Raw genomic sequence first — 25,412 nt, 5'->3', positions numbered from 1 at the left:
ATTGATTACTCACCCCATTGAGACTTGAATTCATCGATATTTTTTGGGTTTTTGTCGCATTCCTAAGACAATACTTTGAGGAGACTCTTTGTGTCTCCATAGGGAACAAAGGAGGCATTTTGTGTCTCCATAGGGAACCCATCAAAGTAAAACAAAACAAATATTCATGGGTTGCATTTGTAGTCCTAAACGGCCATGTTGAGGACCAACACAGGTGTTTCAATTCGTCTGATTGGCATAGAACTAATGTTCTACACCAATCAGAACACCTGTGTTGGTCCTCAACATCGCCGGTTTAGGACTACAAACGCAACCCATGAATACATGAATTCAAGACTCCGTGGGTTGAGTAATCGAAAAACCTTTTTTTTCTTTTTGGTGAACTACCCCTTTAAAACCAGCGTGGTGTAAGAGTAGATCTTTCAACAGCGGTGTGGTCACCGCCATTAAACACACTCATGCGTGTTTGAGTGAGCACACACACACACACACACACACACACACACACACACACACACACACACACACACGCACACACACATTATGCACACATGCAAGCGACTCCAACACGTTATCGTTCCATCACAGCTACAGCCAGAGGCTGCACTGTGAAATCCTCAGTGTCAATGTGTCGTCTTGTTGCTGTCGGGTAGAAACCTTGTATATGCTAGGACATTCACCAAATATTCAAATATTCGAATATCAAAGTCACTATTCGAGGTTGTTCACTGAAGTCGAATATTCGCTTATTTTTATTGTTTTCTCTTTAAAAAAATATATAGTTTATAAAGCTTAGCTAGATAGGAAGTCATAAGAATGAGTTGTCAATGCCCCTGGTGGATGAATTTGTTAATGCTCTATACCAGGGGTTCTCAAACCTTTTTAGGCCGTGACCCCCAAAATAAACACATATGAACTGGGGACCCCCACTCTGACAAGCACGGTTCCGCAGATACATATTGTGAAAATAGCAGATCTACGTGCTGTAGATTGGCTATTGTTTACAATGTCCGCCTCTTGCTTACTTAATATTTGCCAGTTTGGCCAGTCCTGTCGAATATTCGACTATTCGAATACTTTGAGGTTGAATAATTAGAATACTAAAAATCACTATTCGTGAATGCCCTAGTATATGCAAAAGGCTGCTTTTCAGTATAAATAGCCCGACCGACAAGCGCATTGCGGTGGGCTGCGTTTTTAGCGTGTATCGGTCGTCGACTCGTCTATTTTTGCTACCTAAGTGCGACGCGGTAGTTTGAGGAAGTTGAGTGTGAATTTACGGAAAAAAAAAACTAAAAACACAAAAAGTTGAATATGGACATAAGAGGTTTACATTTTTCGGCAACAATTTGCTACTCAATAGAAACCCTTTTTCGGGTCCATTTGGTTAAGTTTGAGGGAAATGAAAACTCATTATTTTACACTGTGTGTTTATATCCTGGAGTCCAGAATGGACTAATCTATGCTGCTCTTTTCTTAACGTGCGCTCACCAGCTAACGCTAGCTCTTCTCATTGTCCCTCGCACCCTCCTCTCTCTCTCTCTCTCTCTCTCTCTCTCTGTCTCTGTCTCTCTCTCTTAGTCTCTCTCTCCTGCTCTTCCTGCCTTACATCATTCTCTCCCTCCTTCTTTATCCCTGCCTTGTGCCTTGTGCCTTGTGCCCTGCTCTCTCTCTCTCCCTCCCTCTCTCTCTCCCTCCCTCTCTCTCTCTCTCTCTCTCTCTCTCTCTCTCCCTCTCTCTCTCTCTCTCAGCCCACAGCCCGTTCATTTGTCTTCATAAGCCTAATTTATTTTCACTGCCAGATGCAAGCTGACAGGCATCAGTCAGCCGCTCCCACTCTCTCTCTCTCTCTCCCCCCCTCCACACACACACACACACACACACACACACACACACACACACACACACACACACACACACACACACACACACACACACACACACACACGCACACACACACACACACAGCTTGTATTACCTCACACTGTTCTGTTCTGAGGTCAACGGCGCAGTCACATCCCCCCCGTTGTCCCCCGTGGCCCCCCCTCCCCCCTCCCTCCCTCCCTCCCTCCTAACTGTGAAACATTCCGTCATTAATGTTACTGAAGATGGATGTGCCTCTGCAACAGAGACTGATTGTAGATATGAGAGTTATGGTGTCATTTGTGGTTGTGTGTGCGCGTGCACGCGTGTGTGTGTGTACGTGTCTGTTGGAGGGGAAATGGTTGAGCCATTACAGCAATTAACACAAAGCTACATGGATGTCAGTGTGTGTGTGTGTGTGTGTGTGTGTGTGTGTGTGTGTGTGTGTGTGTGTGTGTGTGTGTGTGTGTGTGTGTGTGTGTGTGTGTGTGTGTGTGTGTGTGTGTGTGTGTGTGTTCGTGCGTGCACGTGTGCGGAGGGCACTTTAAAGAGGCTGAAGTTGAAACGTGTATTCTACTCTTGTCCAGAACCTTCCCAGACAGCCGTGCTCTGTCCGTCCACAGTCTGATATTGTACCGCGTTGAAAGATGGCTTCCTCCCTGCCTGAGTCTCTCTCTCTCTCTCTCTCTCTCTCTCTCTCTCTCTCTCTCTCCGTGTCTCTCTCTCACTGAAGTGGTTTGGATTAATTTCAACAAAGACACATGTTGCCCTTAAACCCGTTCAGAACGGGTACACAGTATTGTGTATTATTATTTTATGCTTTAACTATTGAAACATAGCAGATATAAAAGCTCACAGCGTGAGCTTGTAGATCTGCTATTTTTGAAAAATCGATTCTATAAGTGTCTTTTGAATCCTTCATGTTTTTATGTCAGCAATCTGGCCAGCCATCGTCAAAGAAAAGGTCCTTTTCACTTAACCGGAGCTCAGTTAGTCTGAACTTGAAAGACTACTATCTACAAGCTCTATCTACAAGCTCGCAGAGCGGCAGATCTGCTATTTTTTAACAGTTAAAGCATTCAATATTCCTAGGCCTAAATGGTGTTAAACACAACACTCACTCTGTCTCTCTCTCTCTCTCTCTCACACGCAGAAAATTAGGGTGATAGTGCTACACCTATGGATATCAGCCGGGTTAGAGAGCCCAGTAGATAATTTACAGTGTGTCTCCAGGGACCCATGCTAAGCCACTAATCCTTCCCTCCCTCCCTTCTTCCCTCTCTCCCTCCCTTCTTCCATCTCCCCTTCTTTTGTCAGTTTACTGCCACGGTCATCAGGAAAAGGCTCCACACGCATGCTCACAATCAGGGGTGTCGCATGCACCGAATTCTGGGCCCTGGGTGCAAGGATTCACTGCGGGATTCCCCCTTAGACTGGGAAAGTGTTATTGCGGGTTATGCCGCGCTGCGAGCTTGTAGATCTGCTATTTTTGAAAAATCTTGAAAATAAGGACCCCAAAAATTACATGTATTTGGCCGCAGACCCCCATCTCAAAATATTTAGTTTCAGAGGGACCCTCCAGAAGCAAAATCTTAGTTACAAATGTTTGCTTAAAAATACATAGCCTATGTTCAAAGATTTGCACACATTTTCACGACTTTTCAAAAATAGCAGATCTACAAGCTCGCTGTGAGTTTGTATATCTGCTATTTTTCAATAGCCAAAGTATAAAATAATGAAGGCCCCTCCACCTTGGGCCCTGGTAACTCAGTCCCACTTTTCCCCCCCTTGTGACACCCCTGCACACAATCATGTACCCAGCCTGTGTGTGTGTGTGTGTGTGTGTGTGTGTGTGTGTGTGTGTGTGTGTGTGTGTGTGTGTGTGTGTGTGTGTGTTGTGTGTGTGTGTGTGTGTGTGTGTGTGTGTGTGTGTGTGTGTGTGTGTGTGTGTGTGTGTGTGTGTGTGTGTGTGTGTGTGTGTGTGTGTGTGTGTGTGTGTGTGTGTGTGTGTGTGTGTGCGCGTGCACGTGCGTGTGTGTGTGTGCATATGTCATAAGGGGTGGCTGTTGTGTTTTCCTGTTAGGCCATATGTCGTTCATCGCGTGTCACCCGTGACACGCAACTCGGCACTAAAACTGTGTTAGAATTCTCTGTGGGCAGAGAGCGAGCACACAGTAAAACCCTGAGTGGTCATTAAGCTCTCACGGTTCTGTTTCTTTTTTTTTTTTTGCGGTGCGGAATATTTCAGTGTCAGCTGTCTATCCGACAGGCCAATTATGACGAGAGGCATCGCCTTGATGGAACGCCGTTATAGGATTGAAGAGGGGAAAAACTATGACTAATATAGCAGTCAAAGCATTTTTGGGGGGGTGCGTTCTTATCATGAATGACCTCCTTTTCTGAGCAGTTATGATAAACCAGGTTTTTGATGCGTATTCCCTAAGCGATGGCACTATTTCAAAGTTTCTGGTGTCTTTGATTGTGGAAGAACGTCGCTCTCGCGTTCGCTATAATGTCTTCCTGAGGATCTCAATGCTTGTGATACTTTGGTGTAGGGATGGGACGATGTACGCGATATTATCGTGATAAAAAACACTCCCGATAATCGTATCGCGGAGATTAAATTTATCGTGATATCGTCCTCCGTCATGCACTTGGATCAATTCACCTTTTATTTGCCGAGCTGCATATCCGGTACCACTTAAACCCTCTATAATTGATACTTACAGTATAATATATGTACTTGATAGTCTTTTTTCACTTACTATCTAATGTCTCTGCCAAAAAAATAGCCACAAAAAAAAAGCTCACAAAAAAGCTCACAACGCGTCACGTTGTGACGCGTTGTGAGCTTGTAGATCTGCTATTCCTTGGCAAATGTTCCACCCCAGGATAATGGATTTGATTATTGTGATAATATCGTAAATCGCGATTTCTTTTGTCACAATAATCGTGATATGAATTTCTCATATCGTCCCATCCCTACTTTGGTGTCATTCAGCTCCTGAGAGATGATGGCGTTGACGGGACAATCGTGTGTGTGTGTGTGTGTGTGTGTGTGTGTGTGTGTGTGTGTGTGTGTGTGTGTGTGTGTGTGTGTGTGTGTGTGTGTGTGTGTGTGCGTGTGCGTGCGTGCGTGTGCGTGTGTTCCGAGCATAATACAGTACACGTGCACACCCTTAAGTCTCCAGTCAGAAACTTCCAAGGCTTTAGTGAACTTCCTGCAGAGAGAAAAGGGTCAGATTTAAGGAAACGTGTGTCCATACATAATGTGTGTGTGTGTGTGTGTGTGTGTGTGTGTGTGTGTGTGTGTGTGTGTGTGTGTGTGTGTGTGTGTGTGTGTGTGTGTGTGTGTGTGTGTGTGTGTGTGTGTGTGTGTGTGTGCGCGTGCATGTGTTTCGGTGCCCTCTCTCTCTCCCAGTGTGTTGCTCTCTTTTGTTCCTCAGCAGTGTACAAAGTGGATGGCCCCAGTGCATTGTGGGAAGGCTGACAGTGTGGAGAAGGTTGATTGATGGCTTATTGTACGACCGGACTGGACTAGACCAAACTGGTTAGGTTGTGACCCTGCGTTGGCCCCATGCCCCGTCATTCTGCCTAGCCTGTTGTCTGCTCCCTCTCTCTCTCACTCTCTCTCTCTCACTCTCTCTCTCTCTCTCTCTCTCTCTCTCTCTCCCTCACTCTCTCTGTCTCTTGGTTCACATGTGCCAGGCAACATGTCGTCGTTGTCCGGTGGAAACCTTTTATCTCCAAACCTGTTTGTTTTGTATTTATGCATTTCTAAAATGATTTAAACTAGTGAAAACAGCCGATCTACAAGCACACAACGCCTCGCAACCGCGAGGCGATGTGTGCTCGTAGATCAGCTGTTTTCACTACTTCTCTGCGACAGCCTTGTACGGTGAAGCAGTGCTTTACTTTGTGAAAGAACGTACAAATTCGAAACTTGGCGATGACAAGGTTTCTGCCCGACAGTGACGATGTGAATGTTTGTTCGCGTGCATTGTGCGCACACACACACACACGCACGCGCGCGCGCACGCGCATGCGCACACACTGCCCCTGAATCATCAGTCTGGTGACCGTCTGTCCGTCCATTCCTCCACTGTTTCCTTTCTTCCTTCCTCTGCCCACTTTGTTTCCTCTGTTTCGCCTCCTTCAGGACGTGTTCATTCAGTTCATCACGTTTCATAAACAAAATCCCTTTTATGCCCATATACAGAGATTTCTCAATATTAAGGACATATCTGGGAATGCCCATATTTGGTAATGCCCATATATGGGCATGTTTTGACATAACAGTGTTGGCCATCATGCAGGGGTCTCCATATATGGGTAACTGGTCCCATATACATCACTGGCCAGATGGCCAAGAATTGGCACAAGGTCGCATGTCGCCCTGAGGCGTCTTACTAGTATTACCCCCCACTGATGAAACTGGTCTTAAAAGTGGTTAAATTGTCGTCTGGGGACCCCCACAACATCATGTGGGGAGGGTCCTGACCTACAGGTTGAGAACTGTTATGCCTACCAGTTTATTAGTTTTGAGAGAACCGGGTTCTTTATTTGGTGAACAACGTGAACTAGGTCACCTCCTCAAAAAGTTATCCTTCGGCCGTTCATCATCGCAGAAAGAATGCCACGTTTTGACTGGCTGAAGAGAAACCTTTCCTCTTTTCCCATTGGACTGAACTACGTGAGGAGGGCGGGCTCTCCTCCCCACAGACTGGTAGTTCCCATTGATTTATTTACAGCTATTTACAGCCTCACAGGGTTTGCAATTTTTGGGACAATCCAAAGTTATCCCCAAAAACCTTACACTCTGGCAGTGCAACCTCCGTACCCAGCGGTTTAAGCCACGGTTTAGCCCAGGGGTCTTCAATGTTTTCAGGCCAAGGACCCCTTAGTTGAGAGAGAGATGAAGCAGGGACCCCCACAACCTGTTAATAGATTCCATATAGTTTCATTGTTTGACAACACGAACATCAGCGTATTTTGGATTCATGTCGATTTGTGTTTTCAGATATTTAACCACTTGAACCGTCAATACTTAATAAACTTGACCTTTCACTCTGTACTTAGTCTGCTCTTTTCCCCCTCTACACCAAACCTCTTTGCCGAAAATAGCCGATCTACAAGCTCACAACGCCTCGCGCTGCGAGGCGTTGTGAGCTTGTAGATCTGCTATTTTTGGCCAAAGTTCTCCGAATATGGACGCTAGGGTTCAAGTGGTTAATGCAAAAAAGGAGGGGAAAAAAGTTTCTATCACACAAAGATTTGGAGGACCCCCTGTAGTAACTCTGAGGACCCCCTTGTTGAAGACCCCTGGTTTAGCCTGTTATTTATTTACTTCTTTATTTATCTCCCCGCAGTGATTTTGTGCTCCTGTTCTCTGCTCAAGCAGAGTGATTTATGGTAATTATCCATCGTCGAGGTCATCCATCAACTGGTTGTTGCTAGGCGATAGAGGAGCAGCTGTTGTTTGGTAGGAGAACCAACACGGTGCAGGTGAAGTCAGTGGAAGACATTTTAGTCTAAAAACAGACCTTGGTTTTTTGTTGTCGATGATGCTGTAGTTTGTTAAAGTGGTGGTTCTCAAAGTGGGGGTCCTTGAGGGGGTTTCCAGGGGGTCCCCAGCTAAATGTGTTAGTAGGAGAACTAACACTGAGGGGTGCAGTGCAGGTGAAGTCAGTGGAAGACATTTTAGTCTAAAAACAGACCTTAGTTTTTTGTTGTTGTCGATGCTGTAGTTTGTTAGTGGTGGTTCTCAAAGTGGGGGTCCGGGCTGCGTCCTTGAGGGGCTTTCCAGGGGGTCCCCGGCTAAATGTGTTAACATAGAATCAAAATGAGTTTAAAGAGGTGGTGCCACAGTTTTGTACTTTTTCTGTTTTGTATACGTGTCTATGGAGTTGACAACACTCTAATGGACCCCCAAGTGTGGTTATAATGTGCAGATTTTCTCTTCCCTGTGTATTTTTGGTTACTTCCTGAAAGCTGAAAGACTGGGCCTCAACTGGTCCAGTCGAAAAACCCAGATTAAATAAATGACATCATAAACTCATCCCCTCCCCTTTTACCATTCACCCAGCACTGTGGGTGTGGCTAACCTTAGCTGGGCCACCAGTCAACCAGGCATGGTGGGTGTGGCCACATAAAAACCCAATTTTAACACTTTACACTTTCTTTGAAAAAAATCGTTTCCTCCCAGTATAATCATAATACATTTGAAGAATAGCTGATCTATAAGCTCACAATGCGTCATGATGCAATTTGTTTTTTTAATGTCTATTTTCTTTTGGATACATTTTAAGAACAGAAATAGTGTATGGAGATCCCTGGCACAGATGGGGGTCCGTGGTCAAATACATAATATTACTGTGGAGGTCCTTGGCCATGAAAAAGTTTGAGAACCACTGTTTTAGCAATGGGCTTTTCAGTGGGTGGGTCGGGGGGGGGGGATTCTCTTGTTGTGTGATGTCATGACCCTCCCGTCTCAGACTGCACACATGGCCCCAGATGAAAGCCTGCAAAGTAATGCCTGTGTGAGCACGTGCGCGCGTGTGCATGCATGTACTGTAAACGTAACCTACACGCGCGCGTGCGTGCTCGCTCTTACATCTACAGCCGTTTGTCAACTGCGGCTCCGCAGAGGATCCCAGTTGCAGCATCTCTAATTAGCATTAGCAATGCTTTATCTGTAGCTGGCGGTCTTAAACCCATTTAGGCCTAGGATTATTGAATGCTTTAACCAGTGGAAAAATAGCAGATATACAAGCTCACAGCGCGGCACCGAGTGCCGCGCTGCGAGCTTGTAGATCTGCTATTTTTTGAAAAAAGTCGTGAAAATGTGTGCAAATCTTTGAATATATTATGTATTTTCAAAACGAACGTTTGTAACTCAAATCTATGCTTCTGGGGGGGGGGGGGGGGGGGGGGTCCCTGGAACAACATATTTTGAGATGGGGGGTCTGCGGCCAAATAAATGTAATTTTGGGGGTCCTTCACATGAAAAAGTTTGAGAACCACTGACATAGTAGTCTCTCAAGAACAGACTAACTGAGCTCCAATTAGGGGAAAAGGACCTTTTCTTTGACGATGGCTGGCCAGATTGTTGACATAAAAACATAGGTTTTTCCAAAAAACCTTAACCTCATAGAATCAGGTCAAAATCAAATTCAAATGTTCACGATTTTTCAAAAATAGCAGATCTACAAGCTCGCAGCGCGGCACTCGGTGCCGCGCTGTGAGCTTGTATATCTGCTGTTTGCCAGACCCATGAAATGGGTAGGCCTACATAAGCAAATGTCGGTCTGTCTGTCTGTCCTGGTTTTCTATATAAAGGGTATATATGATGATGACATGATGATGACATGCCTACAAAAGGCATGATGTCATAAATGATGATGACAGATAGGGGGTCTGGCACAACCAGGTTGACCTGGTCTAGTTTTCAATAGTTAAAGCATAAAATAATAATACACAACACGGTGTACCCGTTCTGAATGGGTTAAAGCAGAACCAGATGGGGGTGAGAGATGTCGGGCCGTAACACCAGCGTAATGTTGCGTTGTCGGGGGCCGTGCGGTTTGGCAGGAGCGGACAGAAAGGGCGGGGGGAGGTTGGAGGACGGGGGGCGCGGGGGGGGGGGGGGAGATCCTACCCGGTGCTTATGATCTAATGGCCGTTGTTTCATCTCAGGAACAAGCCTGCGTTGACAGTCTGAGGGGGGAGGGGGGAAGGGGAGGTGGGGGGGGGGTTGATTTATAGACCCCGGTTCTCGTCATGGCGTCTCGAAAATCTGGCTCACGGGTAGACCTGGATAAACATGACAAAAAAAAGCAGAAGAGGGGAGGGGAAAGAAAGGTGAGAAGATGAGAACAAGAGAAATGTGCATGAGAGCAGAGTCGGTAGGAGGAAGCCGACCTGGAATGCTTTTGTTGTCAACGCGAAAATCCTTGTAAAACCGTGAGCGTTTATTTTAGATTTTTTTTTTCTTGTATTGTGTGTCACTGGCTAGTTATAGAAGTGCTCTCTCTCTCTTGCTCTCTCTCTCTCTCTCTCTCTCTCTCTCTCTCTCTCTCTCTCTCTCTCTCTCTTTCTCACACACACACGCGTGCGCACGCATGCCATGCACGCACGCACGCACGCACACGCGCACGCACGCACGCGCCCACACACACACACACACACACACACACACACACACACACACACACACACACACACACACACACACAGTGGTGGAAAAAGTAATCACATTTTGTACTCAAGTAAAAGTATCAATTCTGCACTGTAGATGTACTTCGTTAGAATTCAAAATGGAATTGAGTAAAAGTATTGGCAGTAATATTGGCATCAAAATGTACTTAACGTACCCAAAGTTAAAAGTGCAAAATGTTTGAAAATAGCATGTATGTTCTATAATATAATCATTTATATCTGCAAAGTAACTAGTGACTAAAGTTTTCAAATAAATGTAGTGAAGTAAAAGTTCAATATTTTGGATCAGAGGAGTAGAAGTAAAAGTATTGGAAATTGGAAATACTCAAGTAAAGTACAAATACCTCAAAATTGTACTTAAGTACATTACTTGAGTACATGTAGTTACTCCACTGCTCTCTCTCTCCCTTTATCTCTCTCTCTCACACACACACACTCACACGCACGCACGCACGCACGCACACGCACACACACACACACACACACACACACACACACACGCACGCACACACGCACGCACACACGCACACGCACACGCACATCCGGCACTGCGGCCAAGCGCGTGGGGTTAGGCCAAGGTAACGTCCACCGGCGTCTTGCATGACCCATTTAAGTGGGTCATTCATTTGCATAATATGTGTTGGTGTAATTGCGAAGGACTGGGAAACTATGTGAAAGACCCCGGGGCGCCGCCCGCCCCGTTGGAGTGGGAATTCTGGAGCTCTCTCTCTCTCTCTGACATTAAGGATGGATGTTGACACTTTGGCCTGCGTTTGATCAAAGGCACGGGGAGGCGATGACCAGCGAGGCTTTTTACAATGTATTCCACTTCCTTTTTTGGATCCTGTAATTGAATCCAATACGGCCGAAACCCCCGGCAAAACATCTGAACAGTGGTGGAAAAAGTACTCACATTCTTTACTTAGGTAAAAGTATCAATACTACAGTATAGAAATACTCCGTTAGGGTGCCCTCACACCGAAATACCAAGAGTGGAATCCACCAATGCATTTCTATGAGAATGGAGCGTTTTTTTTTTGCAGAAATCCACTACTGGCAAAAAAAAAAAACGCTCCATTCTCATTGAAATGCATTGGCGGATTCCACTCTAGGTATTTTGGTGTGAGGGCACCCTTACAAGTAAAAGTCTGGAATTCAAAATGTACTTGAGTAAAATTATGAAAGAAATGTTCTTAAAAGTACCAAAAGTAAAAGTACAAAATGTTTGAAAATAGCCGATCTACAAGCTCACGTGAGCTTGTAGATCGGCTATTTTCAAATAGCCGAGGTATAAAATAGGGCTGAAGTGAGTTAATGTGTGTTTTATAATATTGTAATTTACACCGGGCAAAGTAACTAGTAACTAAAGTTTTCAAATGAACGTAGTGGAGTAAAAGTACAATATTTGGATCTGAGATGTAGTGGAGTAGAAGTGAAAGTATTGGAAATTGGAAATGCTCAAGTAAAGTACACATACCGCAACATTGTACTTAAGTACAGTACTTAAGCAAATGTACTTAATAGTTACTTTACACCACTGCCAATACAGGCCCGTACCCCGGGTTATCCGCCGGCAAAACATCTGAACTCGTTGCACACGGAGGGCCAAGAGGTTCAAATGTAATTTACCTGTTTAGAGTGCAAATTTATGTACAACACAGAGACCTTTATAAGCGAGCAGATGCCGGCGCTCAGTCTACCCTGGTGGTACACAATGTTTTTGTTTTTTTCCCCCCCCAACCACCGGAAGTCTTATGGAAGCAGAGAGGAGGTGGATTTGTATGGAGCACCAGTGATTGGAAGCCCTGGAGCTATTGTGCCATATGGTGGACTATTCCATGTGGGCAGGGGGGGGGGGGAGAGGTGGGGGCAGGCAGAGTAAGCTCTTTAACCCATTAAGACTTGGAATTATTTTAGCTATTGAAAAATAGCAGATATACAAGCTCGTAGATCTGCTATTTTTTGAAAAATCATGAAAATGTGTGCGAATCTTTCAATATACCGTAATTGCCGGACTATGAGCCGCAGCTTTTTCCCATGTTTTGAACCCTGCGGCTTATACAACGGTGCGGCTAATATAGAGATTTTTACAGCTATTGGCCAGTTAGTTAGTTTTACAATGATCTTTAACTAGGATTTATATATAGATTTTTACAGCTAACGACCACCAGGGGCGCTCTAGCGGGAAGCAGGAAGTACACCTGCGGCTTATAGTCGGGTGCGGCTTAAACATTAGTTTTTTGTTCTAAATTTAGCTGGTGCGGCTTATATTCAGGTGCGGCTTATAGTCCAGCAATTACGGGTATGCATTTTTAAAGCAAACATTTCTAACAACATTTTTGCTTCTGTGGGGTCCCTGGAACTAAATATTTTGAGATGGGGGTCCGTGGCCAAATGCATATCATTTTGGGGGTCCTTGACATGAATCACATTTTCATAATTTTTCAAGAATAGCAGATCTACAAGCTTGCAGCACGCTGAGAGCTTGCATATCTGCTATTTTTTAATAGTTAAAGCATAAAATAATGGTTAAAGTCATAATGCGATGCCGGTCTTCATAGGTTAAAGACCGACTGAGAAGGAGGGAGGGTAAAATGCACTCCCGCTCCCTCTGCATTTCGGGGCCCCTCTGAGGTATCCGTGGCGACACCTATCTGTCACTGTGCGCGGTCGGCGTAGCGGGACGGGGGGTCTCTGTAAAACAAGCACCTGCACCCCTCCCCCCTGCCCCCCTCCCCGTCTCCACGGATTGTGTTTGGTCTGGCACTATGTTTTGAGTAATGTCTGTCAGGGGGGGAAAGTACATGCCATGCTTTTTTTGTTGGCTTTGCTTCGTCCGTGATTGAAAGGATAGGTCTGTTTTTGGAAGAAGAAAGTAATACTGATCGCCGTGACCCGTCAACAACATGAAGACTCACTGACTGTGTGTCTATCTGGCTGGTAATGGAGATCCTCGCATAGTTTTTGAAGTCGCTACAGAAACCTTAACGGGAAACAGATTTATGGATTCTCTTTGTGAGTTTTTTGGTGTGTTTTTTCCCATAGTGGTAGCTGTGATAATAGCTAGTAGAGAGAAACCATCAGAGAAATTCTGATTAGGTCGTACTTTCAGTTTGTTTCACCTGCGTCTGACCCGTGCAGACGCTATCGCTTCCCCCAGCGGACCTCAGGCTAGAGAAGAAAAGAAGAAAAAAGAAAACAGTGTGGACTCAAAAGGACGCTAGGGAAGAGAAGGGAAGAGATTGCCTGACATTCTACATATTACCATAATTGGCTTTTCTACATGATAGGACAGAGGAAATAATAATGTCAGTTTATTTACAGCCTTCTTTCTCTTGTGCTGCCTTTGTTTCTGCCGAAACGCGGGCGCGCGCACATGCACACCGCACAGGCACACGTGTGTGTGCACACATACTACACCATACAAACAATCGTTGCACACACATGCTTCGCACACAGGTCAATGACACACACACACTGATCAGGCCTGTCTAAAGCCATCAGAGGTGAGTGGCAGGGAATGCAGGGGCCGGTGACAAAGCGAAACACCGGAGAGAAATAAGACTGCCAAGTGCTGCCGCGAAGCCCCCCGCTCCTCTGAAGGGCCGATAGATAAACGGTGTGAGAGGAGAGAGAGAGAGAGAGAGGGGCCAGGGGTGTCACAAGGGGGGGGGGGGGGAGTGGGACTGAGTTACTAGGGCCCAAGATGGAGGGGCCTTCATTATTTTATGCTATAACTATTGAAAAATAGCAGATCTACAAGCTCCCAGTGCCGCGCTGCGAGCTTGTGGATCTGCTATTTTTGAAAAGTCGTGAAAATGTGTGCAAATCTTTGAATATATGTATTTTTTTTTTTTGTATATATATACATTTGTAACTCAAATTTTACTTCTGGGGGGTCCCGGGAACTAAATGTTTTGAGGTGGGGGTCTGTGGCCAAATACATATCATTTTGGGGGTCCTTCACATGAAAAAGTTTGAGCAACAATGACATAGAAACATTGGTTTAAAAAAACAAACAAAAAAAAAAAGAATTAGAAGGATTTGAAATATCCAAATTGAAAGACACATTTTTTCAAAAATAGCAGATCTACAAGCTTGCAGCGCGGCACTCATGTGCCGCGCTGTGAGCTTGTAGATCTGCTATTTAATCAATAGTTAAAGCACAAAATAATTGTGCAGGGAATCCTTGTACCCAGGGCCCCAGAATTTGGTGTGACACCCCTGGAGGGGCCCCCGGCTGGCCCGCGTGCGTCTGCCTAGTGCCTGCCACCGGCTCGCTGTTCACAGCTCGTCCAAGCACCAGGGTGAATCAGCCAGAGTGAGAGCTGGCGGAATTGGACATTAGCACTGCAAATGAGTGGCGGGATTGGCCCTTCTCTCGCTCGGAGACAACATGAATAAATATGCTGGGGTTGAGAGGGGGCAAGTTAGTGGCTCTCTGTTGTGGATGTGGGAATGTCATGTGTAGTAGGCCAATGGTTTTACACAGTTCCAATTGGACTTTCCCCAACCTCATTTTCCTCTCTCCTAGTGGGACAGGGGAGAGGAAAATGAGGGGGATTATTATTATTATAAATAAAATCGGCAATTCATAAGATCCAACATATAAAAAACAGGAAAATAATGTATATCTACAAGCTCACAGCGCATGATACTGCAACGCTGTTTTATTTTTTTCTTTCACAATATGAAGCCAGTGGGTATGGTTCACTGAGGGTCCTTGGTATGTACATGTTAACCCCCTGTTGTAGGCTGTGTGTGTGTGTGTGTGTGTGTGTGTGTGTGTGTGTGTGTGTGTGTGTGTGTGTGTGTGTGTGTGTGTGTGTGTGTGTGTGTGTGTGTGTGTGTGTGTGTGTGTGTGTGTGTGTGTGTGTGCACGTGCACGAAAGAATATTCTGTGCGAATATTCTCACCTGAAGTGGATTAGCTGACACCATCCTAGCCGTACAGGGTGCTATGATGGCAAAGCAGCCTTAAGAAAAAAGACTCCATTTCTATAACATGTAACAACTACTAAGACTGACTTAAGTATTGTTAATCATCGTTTCAATGCATTAGCTCTGTGTGTGCGTGTGTGTGTGTGTGTGTGCGCGCGCGCACACACGCATCTCTCAGTCGCCTTAGCATGTGTGTCTCTGTTGCATCAGGAAAATAAGCATATCATCACTGTCTTGCAGAAAACTTAAACGTTTATTTTCGTAAAGCAAAGCCTTGCTTCATCATACAAGACTGTCGCACAAAACTAGTGAAAATAGACGATCTACAAGCACACAACGCCTCTCAGAAAAAAACGGACAGTTTTGGACGTAGATAAGATTTCTACGCGGCAACGACAATATCGCGCTTTGCTTCGTCCGCGTTTCCATTCTGAGACGAACTGAGCCGAGCCTGGTGGTGTTTGTATTTACTGTACTGTAGATCTGTCGGCTTGCAACGCCTGCCACCTTGGCACGCGTGCGTACGTGCGTGCGTGCGTGCGTGTGCATGTGTGTGTGTTGACAGAGGGGTCCTCCTGTGGTGTCACCTGTCTGCAGCAGGAAGTCACAAGGCCCTGGGCACAACCAACGTGACAGGTTCCTCTCCCGTCGCAGATGGCTCCGCGCTCCTCCCGCCAGCCATCATGCCTTCCCCTTCTGCGCCTGACACGCTGTGACACTGACGCACACACAGCGCACGCCGCTCGTACACACACCCGCACACACACCCACACACACACCGAACTCACACACACACCGAACACACACACACACACACTCATTCAACCACACCTGAACGCACGCCCACGCACCACGTCCCACCATGCCTTCACACCACTGTGTGACCCAAACAGTGGGTCTCGGGACCCGTTTGTGGGTCACGGACCAATCTTTACGGGGTCAAGACTCGAGTAAAAATCCACGTTTTCTTTTACTACATAAAAAAATACGTATATTATGATATATATGTTTTTTTTTTGTAATTATTTAAAAAATAATTGAATACATTTTGAAACAGACCAAACAAATCTAAGAAATTCCATAAATCTAAAAATATAATAATGAAGAAGTTTTGGGTCCCGGGCATGTGTGTATAATTTCTCTTTAGGGTCTCCTCCTGAAAAGTTTGGGAACCACTGGTTTACACAGTAACAATCTCTAGTGTCCCATTTAACTAGCTCTAACCCTATGGGTCCCTTTGATACGGTTTTGCTGTGTAATTTCGCGAGCGCGTCAGAAACTGGAAATAAACGCAGGGAGAATTTCAGTGGTGTGTTCACACTCGTTGCCTTGTAATGTCCTTTCTGTCAGACATGCACAAGTATGCACACACACACACGCACACGCTGGGCTCACCTCTTGTTAGCTGGCCAGTGAAACATCTTTTCTCCTCTCTTCTTTTTTGGGGGGAGAAACTTTCCCTCTATACCCACCCCAAACCCTCCCCCCTCCCCCCAACCCACCACCACCGTCCTCCCTGACAGCACAAAGTGGGCTTACGTTCACGTTGACTGACAACCACAACAGACAATCCCCCCCCCCCTTCCCCCAACTCCCCCCCCCCCCTTAATCCCCCTCCTCCTCCCCATCCATCCATCCCTCCGCTCTTCTCCTCCTCTCCTCTCCTCCTCTTTTGTTCTGAGTGACGCCGGAAAAGCAGTCGTGTCAGCATCTTTTCCATCTCTGATTGCCTTATTAGCCGCCGGTGGCACCCGCAGCTTTTCTGACACAGATGGCGAAGGAGGGAGGGAGGGAGGGAGGGATGGAGGGTAGAGCGGAGGGAGGGAGGGAGAGAGGAGAGAGGGAGAGAAGGAGGGAGGGAGTATGGCTGACTTGTGTTTGTTGTTGTTGCTGTTGTTTCCCTCACTGTCCTGCCATCCTCTTCGGCATGTTTGCGTGGACACCGACACCTCAGGCAGACACTCACACTCACACTCGCACTCGCACACACTCACACTCGCACTCGTGCACGCACACACACACACACACACACACACACACACACGCACACACACACTCGCACACACAGACGCACGCACACACTCTCCTCCTGACTGCTGACATTGACGCCTGTCAAGGCAACATACAGGAGGGGATGGCAGGAAAAAGGCTGGCGTTTAGTTTGTGGCCTGCATGTGCTGCACACAGCCTGTCAGGTCTCCCTCTACAGTTCTTAACTCACAACAACATCTCACCCCATTGACTTTAATTAAAAAAAGGGCTTTTCGCGTTTATCTATTGTGCAGTGTACATTACTGTGCTGTGCAGTGCTGTACTGTAGGGTGGACGAGGCAGGGCGGAGGCTAGGGGTGGCAGTGCCTGAAGGATTGGTGATTTGATTTTTTGTTATTTAAGAATATTTTACCTGCGTGGTTTTGGAGTTTCACACGGTGTGTAACCAAAGAGTGTGTAACCAAAAGCAAAACTTGTGCAAAGCTTGAATACTAAGACGAGTAATGCACTTTACCTTCATATACAATAATGCATGCACTATGGATGGAACGATATGACAATGTCATATCACGATTATTGTGACAAAAGAAATCGCGATTTACGATATTATCGCGATAATCAAAATCCATTATCCTGGGGCGGAACATTTGCCAAAAAAATAGCAGATCTTGTGACGCGTTGTGATCTTGTAGATCGGCAGTGTTTTGGCAAAGACATTTGATAGAGGGAAAAAAAGACTGTATCAAATACGTATAAGTACCTTTTACCAATTATAGAGGGTTTAAGTGGTACCGGATATGCAGCTCGGCAAATAAAAGGTGAATTGATCCCAGTGCATGACGGAGGACAATATCACGATAAATGTAATCTCCACGATAGGATTATCGTGAGTGTTTTTTATTCACGATAAACGATAATATCGCTTAATCGTCCCATCCCTAGCATGTGCACACGTGCACACACGCACTCACACACTGTTGGTATTGCTGTCTAATCCTTACTCTTCTAGTCCAACGGAGACGTTTTCCTAATTGTAAGCCAAAATCGTTTGTAATCGGTTCTCTTATGCCAAACGATGATAATTGTCCTCACAATGTATATTTCTCAAATTTTACCACACATTTTTGTCCCACACAAGTATAGTAACACACACACACACACACACACACACACACACACACACACACACACACACACACACACACACACACACACGCACAGAGCTGCAACTGACGCTCTGCTCCAGCGTCTCCCAGGCAGCAGTAACAGGCACCTCACAGACATCAGGTATTATGTCCGTTCTTATTATGGGATAGAGAGAGCTCCATGCTGTTTGAAGCTGACAGTGCATCTGCCTCCTCACCGGAGACCCATCCTGGCACATCGGACAAGCATCATATGAGGGATGGATAGCGAGAGAGAGAGAGAGAGAGGGGGAGAGAGAGAGAGAGAGAGAGAGAGAGAGAGAGAGAGAGAGAGAGAGAGAGAGAGAGAGAGAGAGAGAGAGAGAGAGAGTAGAGAGAGCTGCCGTAGCATCTATCCTTCTGTTTTGTTTTGTTAACCCCCCCCCTCTCTCTCCCTGTCTCATCATACTGTTAGATTTCCCTTTTGGTCTGCTTTCCATAGCACAATAGTTTCAAATAAAGCTTTCCTTTGTTGTAGGATTCTGAAGAATCTGTGCATGATATTAACACTGAGATACTGTATATACATAGATGTAGTATATGTATTGCCAAAAAATAGCTGATCTACAAGTTCACGGTGTGCCGCGTTGCAACACGTGAGCTTGTAGATCTGCTATTTTTGATGAAAGTTCGCCACAGTGTTGGGATGCTAGCGCTTAACTTACATATATCTGTTGGGGTAAGGCGACCACCGGTTAAAAGTAAAATAAAATAGCAATATTCCTTGCTCTGATGTTGATGGAAGCATAAATCCCAATAAAGTCTTTCAGACGTATACAGTAGGATGAAATTGAACCACAATTAGACATACAGTATGGTCATTAAAAACAACACTCAAGACAGGATGCATTTGTATGACAAGACAAACTAGTTTAAATACACAATTTCTTAACCATAGCGATCCCGATAATGCCATTATGTTGAAAGGATGGAATAACTAAATAAAGCATCCCTTTGTGTCCCAACTCGTCAACATGTTGTGAGTTTGTATTGAGTCTTATTTCTGGCAAAGGAAATTGGTGTAGAAGGAAACATTAGCAGACCGTGAAAGTGCAGTTGCAGCTCAGGTCAATTTCACTAGGATTCGAGAATTTAAGTGGTTAAAACGAAAGGGTGAATTAGTGTACATAATATATACCAACATCCCTCACATAGAAGAGATGGATCATTTGAACATTTTCAACCCTGTTTTGATGATCAGATCCACAAGTTCACAATTCACTGTGATGCGTTGTGAGCTTACTGTTACCGGTATACAGTAGGAGCGAGATCATTTAGCGACCTACAACCGGGTCGCGACGTGGTCGGTAGTTTTCAGCGACCGGGTCGCTAAATCGAGCGACTGGGTCGCTAAATCGAGCGACCGGGTCGCTAAATCACCGACCGCGCCGCTAAATCGACCGACCCGGTCGCTAAATCTACCGACCTGCCTGCAGTTTTAGGTCGGTAGATTTAGCGACCCGGTTGGTACATCTAGTGACCCGGTCGGAAGATTTTGCGCCCCAGTCGGTCGATTTAGCGACCCGGTCGCTCGCTTTAGCGGCGCGGTCGGTGATTTAGCGACGCGGTCGGTGATTTAGCGACCCGGTCGGGAGGTTGCGTGGCAGGTTAGCCTAACTGAGGTAAGGTTACTGAGGTTAGGTTTAGGGTTAGGGTTAGGGTTAGTAGCCCGGTGGTCGGTGGAAGCGACCACCGGTCGGTGGATTTACCTACCCGGTCGCTGGATTAGCGTCCCGGTCGGTGGAATTAGCGTCCCGGTCGGTGGAATTAGCGACCCGGTCGGTGGTTTTAGCGTCCCGGTCGGTGGTTTTAGCATCCCGGTCGGTCGATTTAGCGACCCGGTCGGTGTTTTAGCGTCCCGGTCGGTGGTTTTAACGTCCCGGTCGGTGGTTCTAGCGTCCCGGTCGGTGGTTTTACCGTCCAGGTCGGTCGATTTAGCGACCCGGTCGCTGAAAACTACCGACCATGTCGCAACCCGGTTGTAGGTCGCTAAATGACCTCGCCCTCTCTCCCGGTATATATAGGCTATTTTCACCATGCAACGTTAATTGTACATTACAACAAAGTATAACACAGGGCTTTGAGGCGTTAATGTGTAGACTCTTCTGTCCTTCTGTGGACTTTGTAAAAGGCAACATACTTTACCTGCAGCGTACAAGGGGAGCATGGGCAATGGCGATGGCGCTTGTCATGTCCACTGGCCACTTCCTATCATCACGCTGTGACGACTTCCACAGCCAGTGCCAACAACATTCCAGCCAACCATGGCTTGGCAAGGCTGGCGCAGTTGGCACCTTTCCTCCACTATCTCTTACTTGTGAATCCCATAGTATTGTGAATGTGTGCCACGTTGATACGAAAGGACACCTCAATGATATAGGAGCAGATCAGTGGTGTCCAACGGTTCTATAGTTTTTTATATTTTTTCTTTTTGTTTGTACAAGTGTGCGACTGTGAGATTGCGTGGCATTTTAATTCAGTGGTTATGGGAGCGCTGCTTACATCTGATGGAAATATTGTATCGAAATGCATAACAAGCAGGCCCTATAATCCACTGTTATTTGCATATTTGGTGCAATTTATTCATTATTACTGCAGAGTGTATGTTGTGAAGCGAGCATCAAAGCACTACCCTCGAGACCGTTTATTTTTTTACGTTAATGATGCATTCTCCTAGGTTCCTGATTAATTATGATTTTTCCTTTTTTCCCCACTTTTACTCAGATCAGGAGTTTGCTCGATTCTATTGTGTAGTAACATGATTAATATGCATTATCTCCTCTGTGGAGTATTTCTTTCTCTATGCATATATAAAAAAAAAATGCTTGTTTTCTTCCTTTATTTTTTTAACAAGGAGAAATATTCCTGCAGCTCATCCAGTGCTCCCTAGCCTTTGCTGAGCTGTAGTGTTCAATACCTTCATTAGGCTGTGCACTGAAGGGGACGATCTGTCATTGTCAAGATATGGATGTTTGCCACTGTATTATTGCAAACCCGTGTCTTCCACCAGGACTATTGACAACAATCTCTTTGGAATTATTGCAGCTCCGCCACCCTCACATACACAAAGAAACAATTAAGCAGACCACTGTAGGGAGGGACTGAACTTGTGGGCAACATAAAACATAACCACTCCATCGGTGCCTTTATAGTAGACATGTCTGCAAATATTAAATGACGAATAACTGACTTCATTTCCCCCTCTGTTCTGTCTTTATTTTTCAGCTTACGGGCCTGAGGATGAAGAATATAAGACCGATAAGATCAACGAGGAGGAGCACCTACTGGACGACGGCCTCTCTCTCGACGGCCAAGACGCAGAGTACCTGTTCAACGACGAGGACGACGCCAGAGACCAGTTCAGCTGCCAGAACTCTCCGCTGAGCAATGGCACCAACCCGGACGCCGGCTACGCCTCTCCGCTCAGCGACACCAGCGACCAGCTGGCGGACCTCAAGGCCACGTCCCCCTTCAAGGACACGTCCCCCTTCAAGGACACGTCCCCCTTCCAGGACACGTCCCCCTTCAAGGACACGTCCCCCTTCAAGGACACGTCCCCCTTCAAGGATGTCCAGGACAAGGCGGAGGAGGACATGCCGGTCGGCGGCAGCACAGACTCCATCGCCAACCTCTCGCTGCAGGACAGCCTGGCGCAGATGAAAGCCGTCTATGCAAACCTGATCTCCGACGCGTCCTGGTCGAGCATCGCCCTGGACATGATCAAGAGCAAGCAGGGCACCGGCGGCCTCCGAGGAAACAGCAACGGGAGCCACCACAAGGGCAGCAACGGCTTCTCGAACAACGGCCACGGTCACCACCAAGCGAAGAACCACTGTAGTAGCAGTACTGCACCGGCCCCGGCTAGCACCACCACCAGCAGTACCACGACGAGCACCCCGTCCAACAACGGCAGCAGCAACAACAACAACGGCAGCGGTGTCGGCTCTGGCAACGCGGCAGGCGTGGCCTACGACTGGCACCAGGCGGCGTTGGCCAAGACCTTCCAGCACACTCCGTATCACCTCCTCCCCGAGCCCAGCCTCTTCAGCACGGTGCAGCTCTACCGACAGAACAACAAGCTCTACGGGCCGGTGTTCACCGGCGCCAGCAAGTTCCGGTGCAAGGACTGTAGCGGCGCCTACGACACGCTGGTGGGTCTGACCGTGCACATGAACGAGAGTGGCCACTACCGCGACGACAACAAGGACACAGAGGACGACCGTGGCAAGAGGTGGTCCAAGCCCCGCAAGCGCTCACTGATGGAGATGGAAGGCAAGGAGGACGCCCAGAAGGTCCTCAAGTGCATGTACTGCGGCCACTCGTTCGAGTCCCTGCAGGACCTGAGCGTCCACATGATCAAAACGAAACATTATCAGAAAGTGCCTCTCAAGGAACCCATGCCGGCCCTCGCCGCCAAGCTGGTGCCGCCGACCAAAAAAAGGGCGTTTCAGGACTTGGTGTCCCCGAGCTCGCCGGAGTCGGTCACGTCCGGCATACTCCTGGGGGAGGCCCACAAAGACCAAAAGCTGGTCAATCCATACGTCACAGCCAACAATCGATACGGTTACCAAAACGGCGCCAGTTACACGTGGCAGTTTGAGGCGCGCAAGGCACAAATTCTGAAATGCATGGAGTGTGGAAGCTCGCACGACACTTTGCAACAGTTGACGGCCCACATGATGGTCACCGGACACTTTCTCAAAGTCACCAACTCGGCCTCCAAAAAGGGCAAGCAGTTGGTATTTGACCCAGTCATTGAGGAGAAGATCCAGTCAATTCCCCTGCCACCAACCACTACGCGGCTCCCGGCTCCCTGCGGGACCCCCAGCGTGAAGTCACAGCCAGACTCCCCCTTGCAGCCTTCAACCCCCGAGGAGAGAAAAGAAGAAAAGATGGGAGAAACCGAGGAGGATGTGATAAAAGTGAGGGAACCAGAAAGGAAAATAAAAGAAGAGAAGGAAGATCCGTCTGACAAAAGCGAGAAACCTGCGAAAGTCGCCGGATCGTACCAGTATCTCAGAGAAGAAGATTTGGAGGAAGCGCCTAAAGGCGGTCTGGATATCCTAAAGTCCTTAGAGAACACGGTATCCAGTGCAATCAGCAAGGCCCAGACGGGGACACCGACCTGGGGTGGATACCCCAGCATCCATGCTGCCTACCAGCTACATGGGTCAATTAGGTCATCCTTGCCTTGTCCCCAAGTTCAGCCTTTGTTCAGCACCAACAACTTGAAGGCACTGTCATCCGATTCAAGCACTCTAATCCACTCACCAAATAGCCCCTCTCCACCGCTGAACCACAAGAGCAATGTGCTGGCCATGGAGGAGCTGGTGGAGAAGGTGACGGGGAACAGCTCAGTGAAAAAGGAAAGGGAGGAAAGGCCCTTGGAGAATAAGTGCAAGTCCAGGTCTCCCAAGTCCCCGTCACCGATACCTAAAGACAAAATGGCTTCGCCCAAACCAGAAAACCCATCTAAGCCGGTGAATGTCGGTGTCCCAGAGGACCAGGCCGAGTCAAGAGGCAGAGACGGAGAGACGGCAGACAGTAAAACAGACATCCAAGTCAAGAGCGAAACACCAAAAATGCCAGTCAGCAATGGCTGTAACAGCTTGGGCATCATCACAGACCACTCGCCCGAACATCCACTCGTCAACCCCCTCAGCGCGTTGCAGTCCATCATGAACAACCATCTGGGCAAAGCCTCCAAGGCGGCCACCCCCTTCATAGACCCGTTCGCCATGCTCTACAAGCTCAACAGCAGCATCATCGAGAAGCCCGTCAACAGCTCGGCTCAGCTCAGCTCGCCGACGCACGGCAAGCAGGTGGAGGCCCTCAATCTGTACCACGACGACAACGACGACGACCAGCCCATGGACTTGACCAAATCCAAAAGCAGCAACGGCGGAACGGCCAACGGCACTGCCGCCACGCAGAACAGCGGCAGCAGCAGCGTGAACAGCGGCAGCGGCCGATCCGTCCTGAATAGCTACTCCCAGTCCACAACGCCGCCGCCGCTGCCCTTGCGGGAGAACGCGCTGATGGACATTTCGGACATGGTGAAGAACCTGACAGGGCGGCTGACGCCAAAGTCCACGACCCCGTCCTCCGTGTCCGAGAAGTCGGACCTGGACGGCAGCCTCCTGGACGAGGGGTTGGAGGAGCTGTCCCCCATTCAGAGACGGAAAGGCCGACAGTCCAACTGGAACCCGCAGCACCTGCTCATCCTCCAGGCGCAGTTCGTCTCCAGTCTGCGGGAGACGCCCGACGGGAAGTATGTGATAACGGACCTGGGGCCGCAGGAACGCGTTCAAATCTGCAAATTCACTGGCCTTTCTATGACTACTATATCACATTGGCTGGCCAATGTGAAGTACCAGCTGCGGCGGACAGGGGGCACAAAGTTCCTAAAAAACATCGACTCTGGCCAGCCCCTGTTTTTGTGCAACGATTGCGCGTCCCAATTTAGGACTCCCTCCTCGTATATTAACCATCTGGAATCCCACCTTGGTTTTACCCTCAAGGACCTCTCCAAGATTTCCATAGACTTTGTTGGCGAGCAGCAAGCAGTTAGCAGAATAGCGGACAAGGCTTTCGGTTCACTCGGACTCAACGAGGAAGACGCTGGCTCAATACATCAGTGCAAGCTGTGCAATCGGACTTTTGTGAGCAAGCATGCGGTTAAGTTGCACCTTTGCAAAACACACGGGAAGTCGCCAGAAGACCACCTCATCTTTGTGAAAGAGTTGGACAAGTACGATAAATAATAACGGTGGACAAAGCTGACCGCATGACAGATTACTGTTGCACTATATCTCTAAGCTACAGTCCGTCATTACAAAAATAGTGCCACAACTGTATTATCGATCATTACACAGACGTTTGAACGGAAATACGGTAGCTTCGATACCACTGAATGAATCGATTAATGATCCATATTGTTAAGGGCCTTCACCACAGAGATGCAAAGCTAACTAGCGTGAGTTTAGTTTTGATACGGTCGTACAATAAGCAAATTGCTGAGGCAGCCATGGCACTATAGTCATGACTGATTGTTGCTTTCTTAATGCACTGCATATTATCTGAGCCTTTGAAATAGGTCGTCAGCTGTTTGATTTAAAACTGGACCATGCTCTGATTTTGATCTCTGATTTAGTTGCTTTCGTTTTTTTTATATATATATATTTCAACACAGGATTTGGCTATTATTTATAAGAGA

The 25,412-nt window shown here is 47.1% G+C and overlaps 1 protein-coding gene across 1 annotated transcript in view; it reads left to right on the top strand.

Moving 5' to 3' along the window:
• Positions 1 to 24,960, top strand: part of LOC308293321 (teashirt homolog 1-like) — a gene marked incomplete at both ends in the record, with an annotated part of 69,120 nt that extends 44,160 nt beyond the window's left edge. Inside the window, one exon of the mRNA XM_080735783.1 lies at positions 21,422 to 24,960. Coding sequence (XP_080591909.1) covers positions 21,422 to 24,960 — 3,539 coding nt within the window. The remainder of the gene's footprint in view (positions 1 to 21,421) is intronic.
• Between the last annotated feature and the right edge of the window lie 452 nt (positions 24,961 to 25,412).

Source organism: Nannobrachium achirus (genome assembly GCF_963921795.1).
Source record: "Nannobrachium achirus genome assembly, chromosome: 10".
Taxonomy (NCBI): Eukaryota; Metazoa; Chordata; class Actinopteri; order Myctophiformes; family Myctophidae; genus Nannobrachium; species Nannobrachium achirus.
This window is presented reverse-complemented; position numbering and strand designations above follow the sequence as displayed.